Source organism: Dromiciops gliroides, chromosome 5, assembly GCF_019393635.1.
Source record: "Dromiciops gliroides isolate mDroGli1 chromosome 5, mDroGli1.pri, whole genome shotgun sequence".
NCBI lineage: Eukaryota > Metazoa > Chordata > Mammalia > Microbiotheria > Microbiotheriidae > Dromiciops > Dromiciops gliroides.
The window spans coordinates 117096045-117111457 of record NC_057865.1 but is presented as its reverse complement, the minus strand read 5'-3'; the positions used below and the strand labels follow the sequence as shown (position 1 = coordinate 117111457).

The 15413-nt window shown below is 40.9% G+C and overlaps 1 protein-coding gene across 1 annotated transcript in view; it reads left to right on the top strand.

Annotated features, from left to right (window-relative positions):
- STRIP2 (striatin interacting protein 2) overlaps window positions 1-15413 on the top strand; it is a 71368-nt gene that overhangs the window by 51377 nt on the left and 4578 nt on the right. The window contains exons 19-20 of the mRNA XM_043968310.1: window positions 8944-9048; window positions 14077-14281. Coding sequence (XP_043824245.1) covers window positions 8944-9048; window positions 14077-14281 — 310 coding nt within the window. The remainder of the gene's footprint in view (window positions 1-8943; window positions 9049-14076; window positions 14282-15413) is intronic.

Sequence of the window (15413 nt, the reverse complement as noted above, 5' to 3'; positions counted from 1 at the left end):
TATAATGCATATGTGGACCCTAGGAACAGCCCCAAGAAGTTCCTATGTAGCTTTTTCCCCTTAAACCGTTAATATAACAAATATATCAGATTAATTTTTCCATCTATTCATCCATTCATTTCAGAAACAGATCATTGTACTAGGTCCTGGGGCACATACAAAGTTTAGACAAAATATAGTTCCTACCCTCATGGAACTTACAGTCTAATGGGGAGAAGACAGAACCAGATAGTGCTAATACTCAATATGATAAGAGAAACATGTTAGGATACTGTAGAACTAATTGCTAGCTGTGGTCCAAGGAAGAAAATTACTGGTGACAGTATAGATAATAGAATGGAAAAGGTAGCATTTGAGTTGGGCTTTTAAAGGAAGTACGCAGCAGATAGAGCACCGGCGCTAGAGTCAGGAGGACCTGAGTTCAAATCCGGCCTCAGACACTTAACACTTACTAGCTGTGTGACCCTAGGCAAGTCACTTAACCCCAATTCCCTCACCAAAAAAAAAAAAAAAAGAAGTGGAAGGGAGAGGTGAGATAGTAACTGGATGGTGTAGAAAGCTCCCTGTTGTTGGGGATATATGAAGTAGTCTGCAAGCAGATGAAAAGGAAGAGATTAATGCTACATGAGGGAAAGGAGACCACCGATGGAACAAGATCCTAAAAGGAAATGGAAAGGAATGGATTAGCTTTAGGGAGAAGTGTGGCTTCAGGGAAGGAGGCCTGTGAGTGACACTTAGAGTTTTGAGGAACAGAGAAAAGGAACTGATGTAATACATCGGGTGGCCTCCATCTTCTCAAAGAGACCATGACCTTGAAAAGATGAGTGAGTGGCAGGGCAGGAAGGAGCCAGGGGAGGAGGAAAGTGGCAGCAGGAAGTTGGGAAACCCAACCCTAGCAAGACTCTGACTGGTAAGAGTGAGTGGGGAATAGGAAAGCCTGAAATCTTTAGACTTTAGTTCTCCCTTCTAAAGCTGGGAAGCTAGGGAGCACAGTGGATAAAGTGCTGGATTTGAAGTCAGGAAGACTCATTTTCCTGAGTTCAAATTTGGCCTCAGACACTTAACAGCTATGTGACCCTGGGCAAGTCACTTAACCCTGTTGGCCTCAGTTTCTTCATCTGTAAAATGAGCCGGAGAAGGAAACAGCAAATTAATATCTTTGCCAAGAAAACCCCAGATGGGGTCATGAAGAGTTGGACATGACTGAAATGACTGAAAAACAACAACAGTCAAAGGCTAGTAATTAACACACATCTTTTTTTCATCTAAATAATAAGGCAAGTCATAATGCAGGTACAGACTCATTCATTTATTTTGGCTAAGGAGTCTTAAGGACATATTTTAATGAGCTGTGTGCTCTATCCTAAGGTCGTTCTAGTTCTAAAATTCTGTGCACAGGTAGTACCAACCATTCTTATTCTTTCTGTCTTCTTCCCTTAATTGGTGTGTCAATCTCTAAGTATTTATTAAATACCTACTAGGGATATGAAGATTTTTTAAAAAAGCAAACCCTGCCTTCAAGGCACTCCAATTATATTAAGGGAAACAATATATGCACTTTTTTTTTCTTCTGGGCAATGGGGGTTAAGTGATTTGCCCAGGGTCACACAGCAAGTAAGTGTCAAGTGTCTGAGGCCGGATTTGAACTCAGGTCCTTCTGAATCCAGGGCTGGTGCTTTATCCACTGTGCCACCTAGCTGCCCCTAATGCATGCACTTTTAAGCAAATGCAAAATATACAAGGTAATCTGGGAGCAGGTGATAGGGGGACCAGCAGCTGGTGAGTTGCTGGGGGTGAGGAAAAGCCTAGTGTTAGAGGTGGTACTCGAGGTGAGCTTTGAAGGAAGGCAGCTAAGAGATGGATATGAGGAAGGAGTGCATTTCAGCCTGCCAGACAGCCTGGGCAAAGATGTGGAAGTGGGAAAAGAATGTTTGTGCACAGGGATTAGCAAGCCAACCATTTTGGTGAGAAGTTAAAATACACAAAGGCAGCAGTATTCTAGAATAAGTTTAGAGAAGTAGGCTGAACTCCAAAGGAATTTGTACGAGTCTAGAAGCAATAATGAGCTTTTGGGGCAGGGGAGAGTTGTGGTCAAACCTATGCTTTAGGAATGTGATTTCAGTAGCTGTGTGGAGGATGGATTAGAGAGAGGGAAGACCAGAAGCAGAGAAACCAATGACGAAGCTATTTTAATTGTCCAAGCAAGCAGCAATGAAGACCTGAACTAGGGCAGTGGCTGTGTGAACAGAATGGGGCACATGCAAGAATGACACAGTACATAGGGTGCTGCACCTGGAGTCAGGAAGACCTCAGTTCAAATCTGTCCTCAGATGCTTACTAGCTGTGTGACCCTGGGCAAGTCATTTAAACCTGTTTGCCTCAGTTTCCTCATTTGTAAAATGGGGAATAATAATAATAGCATAGGGTTGTTGTAAGGGTCACTCACTCCCAGCTTGTGAACCTGAGTGATTGGAATCACTTGACAGAAATAGGGAAATAGAAAAGAGATGTAGGTTTTGGGGGGAGGATCTGATGAATTCTATTTTCCACGTGTTGAGTTTGAAATGCTTCTGGGACATCCAATTAGAGATGCTTAGTAGGCTACTATGGGCCATCTAGGTCAGTTTCCAAGTTAAGTGTTGAAAGCCCAACTTACATGGATTTACATGAGCCCAATATTGTTCTCTTACTGTAGCAGGGACAAGTGAAAGGAGGTTTGAATAGTAGCCTTCCTAGTGCCTCAGAGATGGCCCTGGAAGGGTAGGAGGCAATGATCGATGCATTTAATCTATAGAATCCAGGACATATTTAAAATAACTTAAAACATTTGGTTTTTTGGTGGTTTTTTTTTTTTTCAGTAAGGAACTTCTAAAACCTCCAGAATCAATAGGGTAGTGTCAAACTCAAATAGAAACAGATCCCTACTGGCTGCCTATTGATTTAGAAAATCACAAATCATCATTATCTTTGTTCTGTTGAGTTTTTTTAAATTTATTTTGTTAAACATTTCCCAATTAGATTTTAATTGGGGGGCAGCTAGGTGGCGCAGTGGATAGAGCGCCAGCCCTGGATTCAGGAGGACCTGAGTTCAAATCCGGCCTCAGACACTTGACACTTACTAGCTGTGTGACTCTGGGCAAGTCACTTAACCCCAATTGCCTCACCAAAAAAAAAATAGTATTAAGATTTTAATTGGGAGTTTTGCTAGGTTTAGGGCCCTCAGGCCACAATTTTGATACTTCTGATTTAGACAATCCCTAAAACATTTGGAAATCTTTGATTCTTAGGAGAAATTTTCTCTGGAAAGGAGTGCCGGTATCATTCTGCATGGATCTGGAAAGGGAAGGATATGCAGGGGCATGTTGTACTGGGCTGGGCCCTGCTCCCATTGCTCCCGTTTGGCTGATGATTGTCAGGTTGACATTTCAGAGCTGAGTTTCTATAGGTCATGTGATACACAGACTACGTCCCTGTAGAGACTCACTCACCTAAACATATATTATTCATCGGTACCCTGACTCTTCTACCAAAAGAGAGACAGACAAAAGGAGAGATAAGGTGACCTGCATTAAAGAGAAGTGGGGAAAAACAGTTTGATTTTTTAGCAAGTCTGAAAAAGTTCACGAGGAATTAAGGGGACATGGGAGAAAACACTCCTCTTTGGCCTACTCTTACCCTTACCCTGGGACCTTTTATGGGAGGCCTGCTACGAAAAGCAAAGGAGACAAAACACTTTTGAATCTCGGCGGCTCTCAAGAAAAGGCTACTCACAGGCTTGTATTATTTTGGATCCTAGGCAGTTTACTCTGAAGCAAAACAAGGAGGGTTGGTCTACAGTTAGTCTCCAGAGAAAACATTTTGGAAAGGAAGCATAGAGTAAGTACTCTGTGCCTCATAAGACCATCATCAGGGGGGGAAATTTAGCACTCCTTTTCCAGGGTCCCATAAGGCCAGGTTATGAGCTTTTTCTCAAGCATTCATTGTTAGACCAACTGGAGAAAGATGGAATAAATTATAGATTACAGAACATTAGAGCTGCAAAGGGACCTTCGAGGACATGTCATCTGACCCCCTCATTTTACAAAGGAACTTGAGGTCCAGCTAATGTGTGGCAGAACTGAGATCAGACTCCAGGTCTCCTAGTTCCTGGTCCATTGCAATTCAGCTACAGTGGAGAAAGTGCTGGGTTTAGAATCAAAAGACCCGAGTGTGAATATCATCTCTTCCATTTCCTAAGCTATGGGACTTAGGGCAAATTATTTCATGTCTCTATACTTCATCTCTTTCCTCTGTAAGATAGGAATAATGATGCTTCTCTTCCTAATGTCATGGGGTTTTTAGAAAAAGGACTGTGTGAATAAATGCTAAAGAGGAATAGAAATGTGAGTTTTATCGTTCATTCTTAATAACAAATGTATTAATAATGAGTATTATTATTTCATCCTTTTATTCTGATCACCTAGCACATTGCTTCCACGTAGCAAGTGCTTAAGACAGGCTTCTTTCTTTTTTATTCATTCATTCATTCATTTGTTTATGTATTTAATTAAATCATAAAAGTATTTTATCATTTTTCAATTGCATGTAAAGATAACTTCCAACATTTGCTTTCATAAGATTTTTAGTTCTAAATTCTTCTTCCTCCTTCCTCTTCCTCCCCCTTCCCCAAGACAGAAAGCAATCTGATATAGGTCATATATGTACAATTACATTAAACATAGTTCTGCATTAGTCATGTTGTGAAAGAAGAATCAGAACAAAAGGGAAAGACCTCAAAAAACAAAAACAAAAGTAGAAATAGTATGGCTTAATCAGCATTCAGAATCTACAGTTCTTTTCTCTGGATGTGGAGAAAATTTTCCATCATGAGTTCTTTGTTAATACATGTTTCTTTTTTTTTTTTTTTTAGTGAGGCAGTTGGGGTTGTGACTTGCCTAGGGTCACACAACTAGTAAGTGTTAAGTGTCTGAGGCTGGATTTGAACTCAGGTACTCCTGACTACAGGGCCGGTGCTCTATCCACTGCACCACCTAGCTGCCCCCTAATACATGTTTCTTAAATTGAATTTATTAGTATTAGAGATGTTGGATAATAAAGGAGGTATGAGGGGCTTCCTCCTATTTAAAAAAAAATTTTTTTAAGATTAATCTTTCTTTCACCTTCTACACTCTTGGATCTCCCATAACTCTACCAATCACAACTCCCCACTCTATTTATTTATTTTATATATTCTCTCTCTTTTGTTTTATTTATTTATTTTTTTCTGGCAGGGCAATGAGGGTTAAGTGACTTGCCCCGGGTCACACAGCTAGTAAGTGTCAAGTGTCTGAGGCTGGATTTGAACTCGGGTCCTCCTGAGTCCAGGGTCAGTGCTTTATCCACTGTGCCACCTAGCTGCCCCTGCTTTCTCCTATTTTTAAAAGCTTTATTGAAAACTTGTTCTTCATACTAGTCATTTCCAAATATTCCCATCCCTGCCCCCTTTATAAAACCACCACCACCACCAAAAAAAAAAAAAATCCAGCAACAAAACCAACCTACACAGTGACCACAATGAAGAGCATTCCAAACCTATAATCCCTACCTTTCTACTGAGAGTAGGAAAATTTCATCATCTCTTTTCTGCGATGTGGATTGGCTATTACAATTAATCTGAGGTCATTTGCCTTTTTTTTTTTTTTTTTGGTGAGGCAATTGGGGTTAAGTGACTTGTCCAGGGTCACACAGCTAGTAAGTGTCAAGGGTCTGAGTCCGGATTTGAACTCAGGTCCTCCTGAATCCAGGGCTGGTGCTCTATCTACTGTACCACTTAGCTGCCCCTCATTTGCCTTTTAGTGTGTTTTTTATTTCCATTGTTACAGTCATTGGGCATATCTTTTTTTCCTCATTCTGCTATCTACGTGCTGCATCAGTTAATATAATTCTTCCCATGTTTCTCTAAATTCTTCATACTCATTTTTTCAGTTCAATAATATTCTGCTATTTGTTCATTCCCTAAATGTTATTTGTTATATAATTCCCTAATTTGTTTCCAGCGAGATGGGGTTTTTTTAGAAAGATTTTTTTAAAGCACCTACTCTATATTAAGCACTATGCTAAGTACTTTTATTAGCTCATTTGATCATTACAACAACCCTGTGAGGTAGATGCTATTTTTATCATCCCCATTTTAAAATTGAGTAAACTGAGGCAGATAGGTTAAATGACAGGGTCACACAGCTAGTACATGTCTGAGGCTAGATTGGAACTCAGGTTTTTCTGATTCTAGAACCTGTGCTCTATCTACTTAGTTGCCTTTTTGCTACCAAAAAAGTAATACTATAGATATTTTGGTGTATATGAAACCTTTGACTCCCTTGGGCTATTTGCCCTGTAGTGAGATCTCTGGGTCAAAGACATGAATATTTTAGTAACTTTCCTCTGAGGACTCTCCTAATAGCTATAACATCGAGTGAGACCATGAAATGTGTTCAGGGATAACACCTCTAAGGTCCTGCACTCACCTTTTAAAAAAAGAAACAGATAAAATGCCTCTTCCACCGATTACAAAATAACACAATTTTAATAATGATAGCAGAATAACCAAAATAGTGCTTTGAGGTTTAGAAAGTGCCTACATGGTTGACAATCTCCTTTGAACTTCTCTGTAACATCTGTACAGTTATCAAATGAATTAACAGATATAAAGTGCTTTGCAAACCTTAAATCACAATATAAATATATTATTATTATTATTATTATTACCTGAGTTGTTTGGGGCAGATAGCACCAGACTGGCCTTGGTCACAGGGTGAAAATTCCCATGGAAAGGAGTCAAAACCTGCTCTCAGAGGTACAAAGCTTAGTCCCTTGGAGGGGCGGCTAGGTGGCGCAGTGGATAGAGCACTGGCCCTGGAGTCAGGAGGACCTGAGTTCAAATCTGGCCTCAGACACTTAACACTTACTAGCTGTGTGACTTTGGGCAAGTCACTTAACCCCAATTGCCTCACTAAAAAAAAAAAAAAAAAAGATTAGTCCCTTGGATCAATTTAAAGCCAGATACTTCCAGCTTATCACAGGGCACAGAATCTTGCCTCCACTCCAGTGTGTTACTCTCTGTCTTTGCAGTTCCCATGCCCCTCAGGTTTAATTTATAACTGGGGAAAGCCCAATACCCACAAGTATCTTAACTATTCATGCCATGGCATTTATACCCTTATTGCTTGGCTCACTGGAGACTAGGGCACACTGGCACATGTTTTCCACAGTCTTTACTTTATCTTTTCACAAGCAAGACCTTTAGAGCATCGTGGTGGTAGATAGATAACCTCTTTGGGCCTCAGTTTCTTTATCTGTAACATGAGGATGTTAGAATTTATGGTCTCTGAAGTACATTACAACTTTATATCTATTGAGCCTATAACCATTAGGTTAACCTTGCCATTAGGTTAGCCATTGGTTTATGATGTTTTTGCAATTAAGTGCCAGATTTGGAGACAGATGACTTGGGTTCTTGGCTCTGCTATTCATTAACTCTGTGACCTTGGGCCAGTCACTTCATCTCTGAACTTCATCTGTAAAGTGAGAGGATTGGACCAGTTGGTGTCTAAGGTCCCTTCAAGCTTTAAATCTCCATAATCCTATGCTCTTGACCCATCCTGCAAAAGTCATTAATCAGAATGTGATAATGGATGGGAGAGCACTTTATAACCTGAAAAATCCTACGTAAATGTAAGGGATCATTCTGATAATGATGATTAATATACCTCTCTCTGCAGTTCTAATATCACATAAGCCATATTTTATTCTGTCACAGTAAAATGTTACTAAGAGTAGATACCTGTTTCTAATCCGAAATCCACCAGTTATTATTGGTTGGATGCTCACAGACAGACATGAAGCCTAGAAGGGAAACGAACCATCTGGTGAAAATGGACCATCTGCCATTTTTTCCTCCTCTCTCTCCTGCTTGGGAACGGGGCAGTCTACCAGAGTGTGGGTAGATGAGATGAGGTGCTGAAGGGCTCAAGTTTCCTGAATATTAAATCAATCTAACACAGAGGACTCCAGCTGAGGGTGGATGAAAAAAAAAGTTTCAGAGAGAGACTAACTTATTTTTCCCTAAGTTGCAAATATTGCATAGATAAGTAGTGTTATATAGGGATGTCATCCTCTCTTTTCTGGTCCCCCTAAGCAAAAAGTTACAAAAGGAAACTCGCTCAAACATCAGCTCAGAAATATCTTCTGCCTCCATTGTCCTTCTGGCTAATGCCCCTGCAGACATGGAGCCAAGAGTTGAATGTTTTATAATATTAGATGTAAATTGTATGCTGTTAGATTTGTATTTTTTTTTGCAGGGCAATGGGGGGTTAAGTGACTTGCCCGGGGTCACACAGCTAGTACGTGTCAAGTGTCTGAGACCAGATTTGAACTCAGGTCCTCCTGAATCCAGGGCAGGTACTTTATCCACTGTGCCACCTAGCTGCCCCTTGTTAGATTTGTAAGTCATTGAGTAGAAGAACAGAGAGGTATACCTCCTAAGCTGAGAGCTTTTTTCCAGACTGGCCATCCCTGTCTGAAAAGGAAGCACTTTTGCCATTGCCACTTACAGAGTAAGCTGGGTGGTACACTCTAGGATAGAGTACTGGACATGGAATCTGGAAGACTCATCTTCCTGAGTTCAAATCCAGCCTCAGATACTTTCTAGCTACATGACCCTGGGTAAATCATGACCCTGTTTGCCTCAGTTTCCTCATCTAAAAAATGACCTGGAGAAGGAAATGGCAAAACATTCTAGTATCTTTGCCAAGAAAACCCAAAATGGGGTCATGGAGAGTCAAGACATGACTAAAAGTGACTGAACAACAACTTATGAGTACCAATTATGGAGCTGGAAGAGTTAGGATTGGGGCTGTTGCAGCGATGATACATTCGTGTGTACTTCTTATTTTTCTTTTGTTATAGGAAGCAGGAGACAACAATCAGTTCTGCTGGAGGAACCTGTTTTCCTGTATCAATTTACTCAGGCTGCTTAACAAACTGACCAAATGGAAACATTCCAGGACCATGGTGAGCTGGGGCCAACAGCTTGGACAGCAGAGAGTCTGTCTCACTGAAAAGCTCTATTATAATAATGATGGCAATGACAGCAATAATAAGGAGTAGAAGAATGAGATAATAACAATAATAGAAAATAAGAACAATATAATAATAACAGCAGCACAGTGTACTTGTCCTCAGACTCTATCTGTGAAGCCTATTAAAAAAACACACCTTGGGCAGCTGGGTAGCAAAGTGGATAAAGCACCAGCCCTGGATTCAGGAGGACCTGAGTTCAAATCCAACCTCAGACACTGTGCTGTGTGACCCTGGGCAAGTCACTTAATCCTCACTGCCTCACCAAAAAAAAGCCAAACCTGGATAGTAGCCATAACAATGACACCAAACAAAAACTGTTATCAATGTAGGACTTTAATGTTTGTAAAGGGCTTTATCTATATCATCTCATTTACCTGTGAAACAGGTGCTATTATTATCCTGAGGAAACGAGGTAAAGTGATTCGCCCCCGGTCAGAGAACTAGTAAGTGTCACAGTCAAAATGTGAACATAGGCCTCCCTTGACTCAAAGGCCAGTATTCTCTCTCCCATGCTACACTGCTTCTCCTCCTCAATGAACATTGCTTAATTGCTTATTGTGCAGCTAGGTGGTATAGTGGATAGAACTCTGGTCCTAGAGGAAGGCTCATCTTCCTGAGGTCATTTGCCTCAGATCATTTGCCTTATTTTCTTCATTTGTAAAATGAGTTTCGAACTGCTCCAGTTTCTCTGTCAAGAAAACCTCAAATAGGGTCACGAAGAGTGGGACATGACTGAAAATGATCGAACAACACCCCAAAATGGAGGGGTTGGACAAGTTGATCCCCAAGGTCCCTTCTAGCTCTAATTCTCATTTCTTGATGGCACAGGTGTAGTGGAAGGAGTGCTGTATTCAGACTCAGATGATTTGGGTTTGAATCCTAGCTTGGCTGCTTCCTACCTGGGTGACCTTGTATAATTTGTGTTGCTGCGCTGGGCCTCAGGATCCTCCCCTGTAAAATTAGGGGGTTGTATTAGATGACCTCGAAGGTCTCTTCCTTCTCTAAATCTATGATCCCATGAACCTTCTTCTGTCCAAGTAGATATTCAAAGAGTCGGGAAGGGCTGACTTTTTCTCAGAGAGGCTTTTGGTAGAGAGTTTACTATTCCAGTTTAAATGATGAACTGGGGGCAGCTAGGTGGCTCTGTGGATGGAACACTGGCCCTGGATTCAGGAGGACCTGAGTTCAAATCCGGCCTCAGACACTTGACACTTACTAGCTGTATGACCTTGGGCAAGTCACTTAACCCCAATTGCCTCACCAAAAAAATTTTTTTAATGATGAACTGGTTTTATTATCAAAGGAAAATAAATAAATAAAGGACACACTGGATATTGTTGCTGGGAGGACAAAGAAGGAGGAACTGTTGGGAGATATTCCTATGCTATGAGCAAATAAAAACCTGGACAAATGGCAATATCACCAACTGTCTTCTGGCTGTTCCAGAGTCCTCAGCTACCACATCACGATGATGGTATTAATTGTGGGTTGGGCTAGTGAAAATTTCATGAGTAAAAATTCCAGTGAGCTGATTCACCCTCACACAACCTGCTCCATAGAATATAGCACATGGGTGACCTTTCTTGGATTGTGGCCCAAGGTAATTTAGATGCAAATGTGCCAGAAATGGTCCCTCCTTATCAAGCCTTGGGGTATATCCTAACAGTGAAAGCTGAGCTAACAGGACCAACTATCAAGGTAATATTAATTATTATTCTATTAATTCAATGAATATTTATTAGGAATTAACTACATAAGGAGGGAGAGGAGGGATGCTAGGATTCATATCTCTTGGGATCATAAAATCATTTTGGGTTGGAACGAATCTTTTTTTTTTTTTGAACTTACAAAAAACCACATTTTATTCATCTTTTAGTTCTTCCAAAGTTGAAAATATCAAGTCCTACTGCTAAGGAGAAAAAACAAAACAAAAATCTCCTCTCTCTCTCCTAAAGTCACAGGACACAGAATGATCTGTTCTGGGATGGGTGAATGCAGAGGGCTAGGAGGGGAGACAGCAAGCAAAAACCCCTGGGTTGGAAGGAATCTTAAAGGTCATGTGGTCTATCTACCTCATTTTCTAGGTGAGAACACTGAAGCCCAGAGAAGTTATGGGATTCATCCAAGGTCACACAGGTCCTCAATACCCCCCCCCCCAAAGCTATGGCTTTGTATTAAAAGGACCTGTGTTATTTGTATTTAATACTACTGTCATCACCATTTTATAGACAAGAAAATCAGTGGTCAGAGATTTACCCATGATCACATAGGTTAGTAAATATCAAAGCCAATAGTAAACAATATTAGTAATTGTTATTATGATAGCTGAAAATTATAGAATGCCTTAAGATTTGCAAAGGGGGAAGCTAGGTAGCGCAGTAGATAAAGCACCGGCCCTGGATTCAGGAGGACCTGAATTCAAATCCAGCCTCAGACACTTGACACTTACTAGCTGTGTGGCCCTGGGCAAGTCACTTAACCCTCATTGCCCTGCCAAAAAAAAAGAAGAAGAAGAAGAAGAAGATTTGCAAAGGCTTTTCCATAGCCTAACTCATTTGATAGAATGTAAGTTCCTCATGAGAAGAGACTTTTATTTTTGTCCTTGTATTCCTAGTAGCTAGCACAGTGCTTGGCACATAGTAGGTGCTTAATAAATTCTTATTGGTTGTACCTGTGAGGTAAGTGCTACAGATATTATCAATGCCCCCTCCTCCATCCTACAGATGAGTAAATAGTAATCAAGCTAATAGTAGCCAAGTGATTTGCCCATGGTCACACAACTGACTTCCTGAGTATCAGGGGTGGGTAGGATTTGAACCTAGGTCTCTTGTTTCTAAGTCATCTGAACCTTTTGAAACTTAAACCCCAGCAAGAATACAGATACACTAAGAAAGAATGGTGGCTAAACTTCCATCCCATTGCTTAGGACAAAATCCATTAGTGCCTGTTTGACTTAACCCTCAGGTTTAGAAAGAACATGCTCTCCCTAACCATGGACAGCTACCTGTTTCAAAGGGCTGTCTCTGAGTTGGCCATTTATAATGGTGCCTACTCCTCATGGTAGTGCCTCAGAGATGCCTTCTTCGGGTTGACAGAGAATAGTCTAGTGAAATGTGAGCTAGCAAGCAGACCCTTTCTTACTTTGAGTGGCGAAAAGAGTCAGTGACTGATAATTGATGTCCACTAATGTAATGAGGTTCTGTCCCATTTGTGGAAGATATATTTTAGAAGTACCCTCAAAGAATCTGTTTTAGAGAAAACCTTACACTGGGGAGACTTCTAAGTTCAAGTCTGAACTCTGCCATTAGCTTGATATGTGACATTGGGTAAGCCACCTATCAAGACCTCAGTTTCTCCATCTGCAGAATGAGAATGTTCAATTATATGATCTATTTAGAATCTTGTAACATTTAGTCTACAATGTAATTAAAGTGAGAAAATGCCAGATGTATTTGTGATAGGGGAAAAATCCCTCCCTTAAATTTCAAGGTGTTTAATAAAGGTGTTTTTAGTAAAGATTTTAGTGCCTGCTGTATAAGCAGACACTCCTTTAATCAGAGCCCAAACTAAGAGATGTTAATGAGAGGCTAATCCCTATCGTGTGTGTGTGTGTGTGTGTGTGTGTGTGTGTGTGTGTGTGTGTGTGTAGGTGCTAGTCAGAAGCTACAAGGTATTTACAAGACAGATGCACCTGTGGGCAGCCTCTGAAGGGCAAAGCATTTCTCTTGGCTGCCTGCAACATTGGCAGTGTTAACTGGCACCATGCCCTTGATATATTAGAAATTAAATTACAAAATGTAATGTCATTCCCCATCCAAGGTAAGAAGCAGCCAGTGCTGCAGTAGGCCAAGAGAAATAGGCTAATATTTTAGGTGAACTGCCCACAGACACATCTGTCCTGACTATGCCCATAGGGCAATCAAACTGTGCACATCCTTTGACCCAGCAATACCACTACTAGGTCTGTATCCCAAAGAGATGAAGGGGAAAAGGGGGAAAAGGACCCATATGTACAAAAATATGTATAGCAGCTCTCTTTGTGGTGACAAAGAATTGGAAATTGGGGAAATGCCCATCAACTGGAATAGATGAACAAGTTGTGGTACGTGAACGTAATGGAATACTATTGTACTATAAGAAATGAGAAGCAGGATGATTTCAGAAAAACCTGGAAAGACTTACATGAACTGATGCTGAGTGAAGTGAGCAGAACCAGGAGAACATTGTACACAGTAACAGCAACACTGTATGATGATCAGCTGTGATAGACTTAGATCTTCTCAGTAATATGATGATCCAAGACAATTCCAAAAGACTCACGTGAAAAATGCTATCCACATGCAGAGTCTGAATGCAGATCAAAGCATAACTATTTTCACTTGATTTTTTCTTGATTTTCATGGCTTTTCCCTTTCTGTTTCTTCTTTCACAACATGACTAATATGGATTAATGTGGAACTTAACATAATTGCATACATATCAGATTGCTTGCCCTCTTGTGGAGGGGTGTGAGGGAGAAAAATTTAGAACTCAATCTTATTTAAAAAATGAATGTTGAAAACTATATTTACATGTAATAGGAAAAAATAAAATAGTATTTGCTAAAAAAAAATAAATTAAAATAAAAAGACTTTGTAGATAGGGGCTAACTGGGAAAGTTTTCCCTTGTATTCCTAAAGAGAAATTTTACTAGCTGTGTGACCATGGGCAAATCACTTAACCCTCATTGCTTCCCTTCCCCCCCAAAAAAGAGAGAGAGAGGAGAGAGGAGAGAGGAGAGAGGAGAGAGAGAGAGAGAGAGAGAGAGAGAGAGAGAGAGAGAGAGAGAGAGAGAGAGAGAGAGATTCTGAGATGGTGTGCCTATCTAAGTACGAGCTGGGCCATCAGAGGATGAGGAATTGCCAAGAACATGAACAAGCATCACAAACTTTTCCTTCTTTTTCCTCTTCTATGGGGCAGATGTTGGTGGTGTTTAAATCTGCCCCCATCCTCAAGCGGGCACTCAAGGTCAAACAGGCCATGCTGCAACTCTATGTGCTGAAGCTGCTGAAGATGCAGACTAAGTACTTGGGTCGACAATGGAGGAAAAGCAACATGAAAACCATGTCGGCCATCTATCAGAAAGTGAGGCACCGCATGAATGATGACTGGGCATATGGCAATGGTGAGCAGTCTGAGGATCAGCCTCCAACTTATTCTCCTTTTATGGGCATTAAAGTAACCGAAGCTAGGTGGCACAGTGGATAAAGCACTGGCCCTGGATTCAGGAGGACCTGAGTTCAAATCCAGTCTCAGACACTTGACACTTACTAGCTGTGTGACCCTGGGCAAGTCACTTAAAACCCTCATTGCCCCTGCAAAAAAAAAAAAAGTAACTGAAACTGCTATTTTGTTTCCTATGCACTGAGGAAATGTTATTTCATGCTCTGGGTAAGGAGAGAAACCACTAGAGGTCGAATCCCCTTGTAGTGACCTCCAGGTGATGACATGAGGTCTGATGTTTATGTCCTGGGAGACTGAGTGCTTGAGGAGAAAGAGCATGGAACAAGAAGTTGGATTCAGGAGGACCTGAGTTCAAATCCAGCCTCAGACACTTGACACTTACTAGCTGTGTGACCCTGGGCAAGTCACTTAAAATCCTCATTGCTCCTGCAAAAAAAAAAAAAGTAACTGAAGCTGCTATTTTGTTTCCTATGCACTGAGGAAATGTTATTTCATGCTCTGGGTAAGGAGAGAAACCACTAGAGGTCGAATCCCCTTGTAGTGACCTCCAGGTGATGACATGAGGTCTGATGTTTATGTCCTGGGAGACTGAGTGCTTGAGGAGAAAGAGCATGGAACAAGAAGTTGGAGGACCTCAATTCTGCTCTAGGCCTCTTTTTCTGAATCCATGAAAAGACAAATAAAAGTGAAAAATAGTCCACACAATTTAACTCTGGCTTGGTCTAATTCTAGGAGAAACATGGTAGGATCACACCAAGTAAGGGGTGTTACTCAGAGACCCTTGACTAAAACAAACAACCCTAGAGCTCCAGTTCTGAGCTCCAAACTGGCCTTGAAGCCTGTTAAATGAGGACATTGGACTAGATTACTCCTAGGAGTCTTTTTTTATCGCTTAACATTCTATGGGTCTATTAAATCTGAGTAAGCTCTGCCTTAAGCAAACACAGAATATAAACCTGCATTTTCATAAAAGAGAGAAATTAGAGAATGATGATTCACATTCTCCAAAAGACTGATGAGAGGACTCACAGAATCACAGAATGTTAAAAAGGGGCCAGAGAGGCTAACTAATC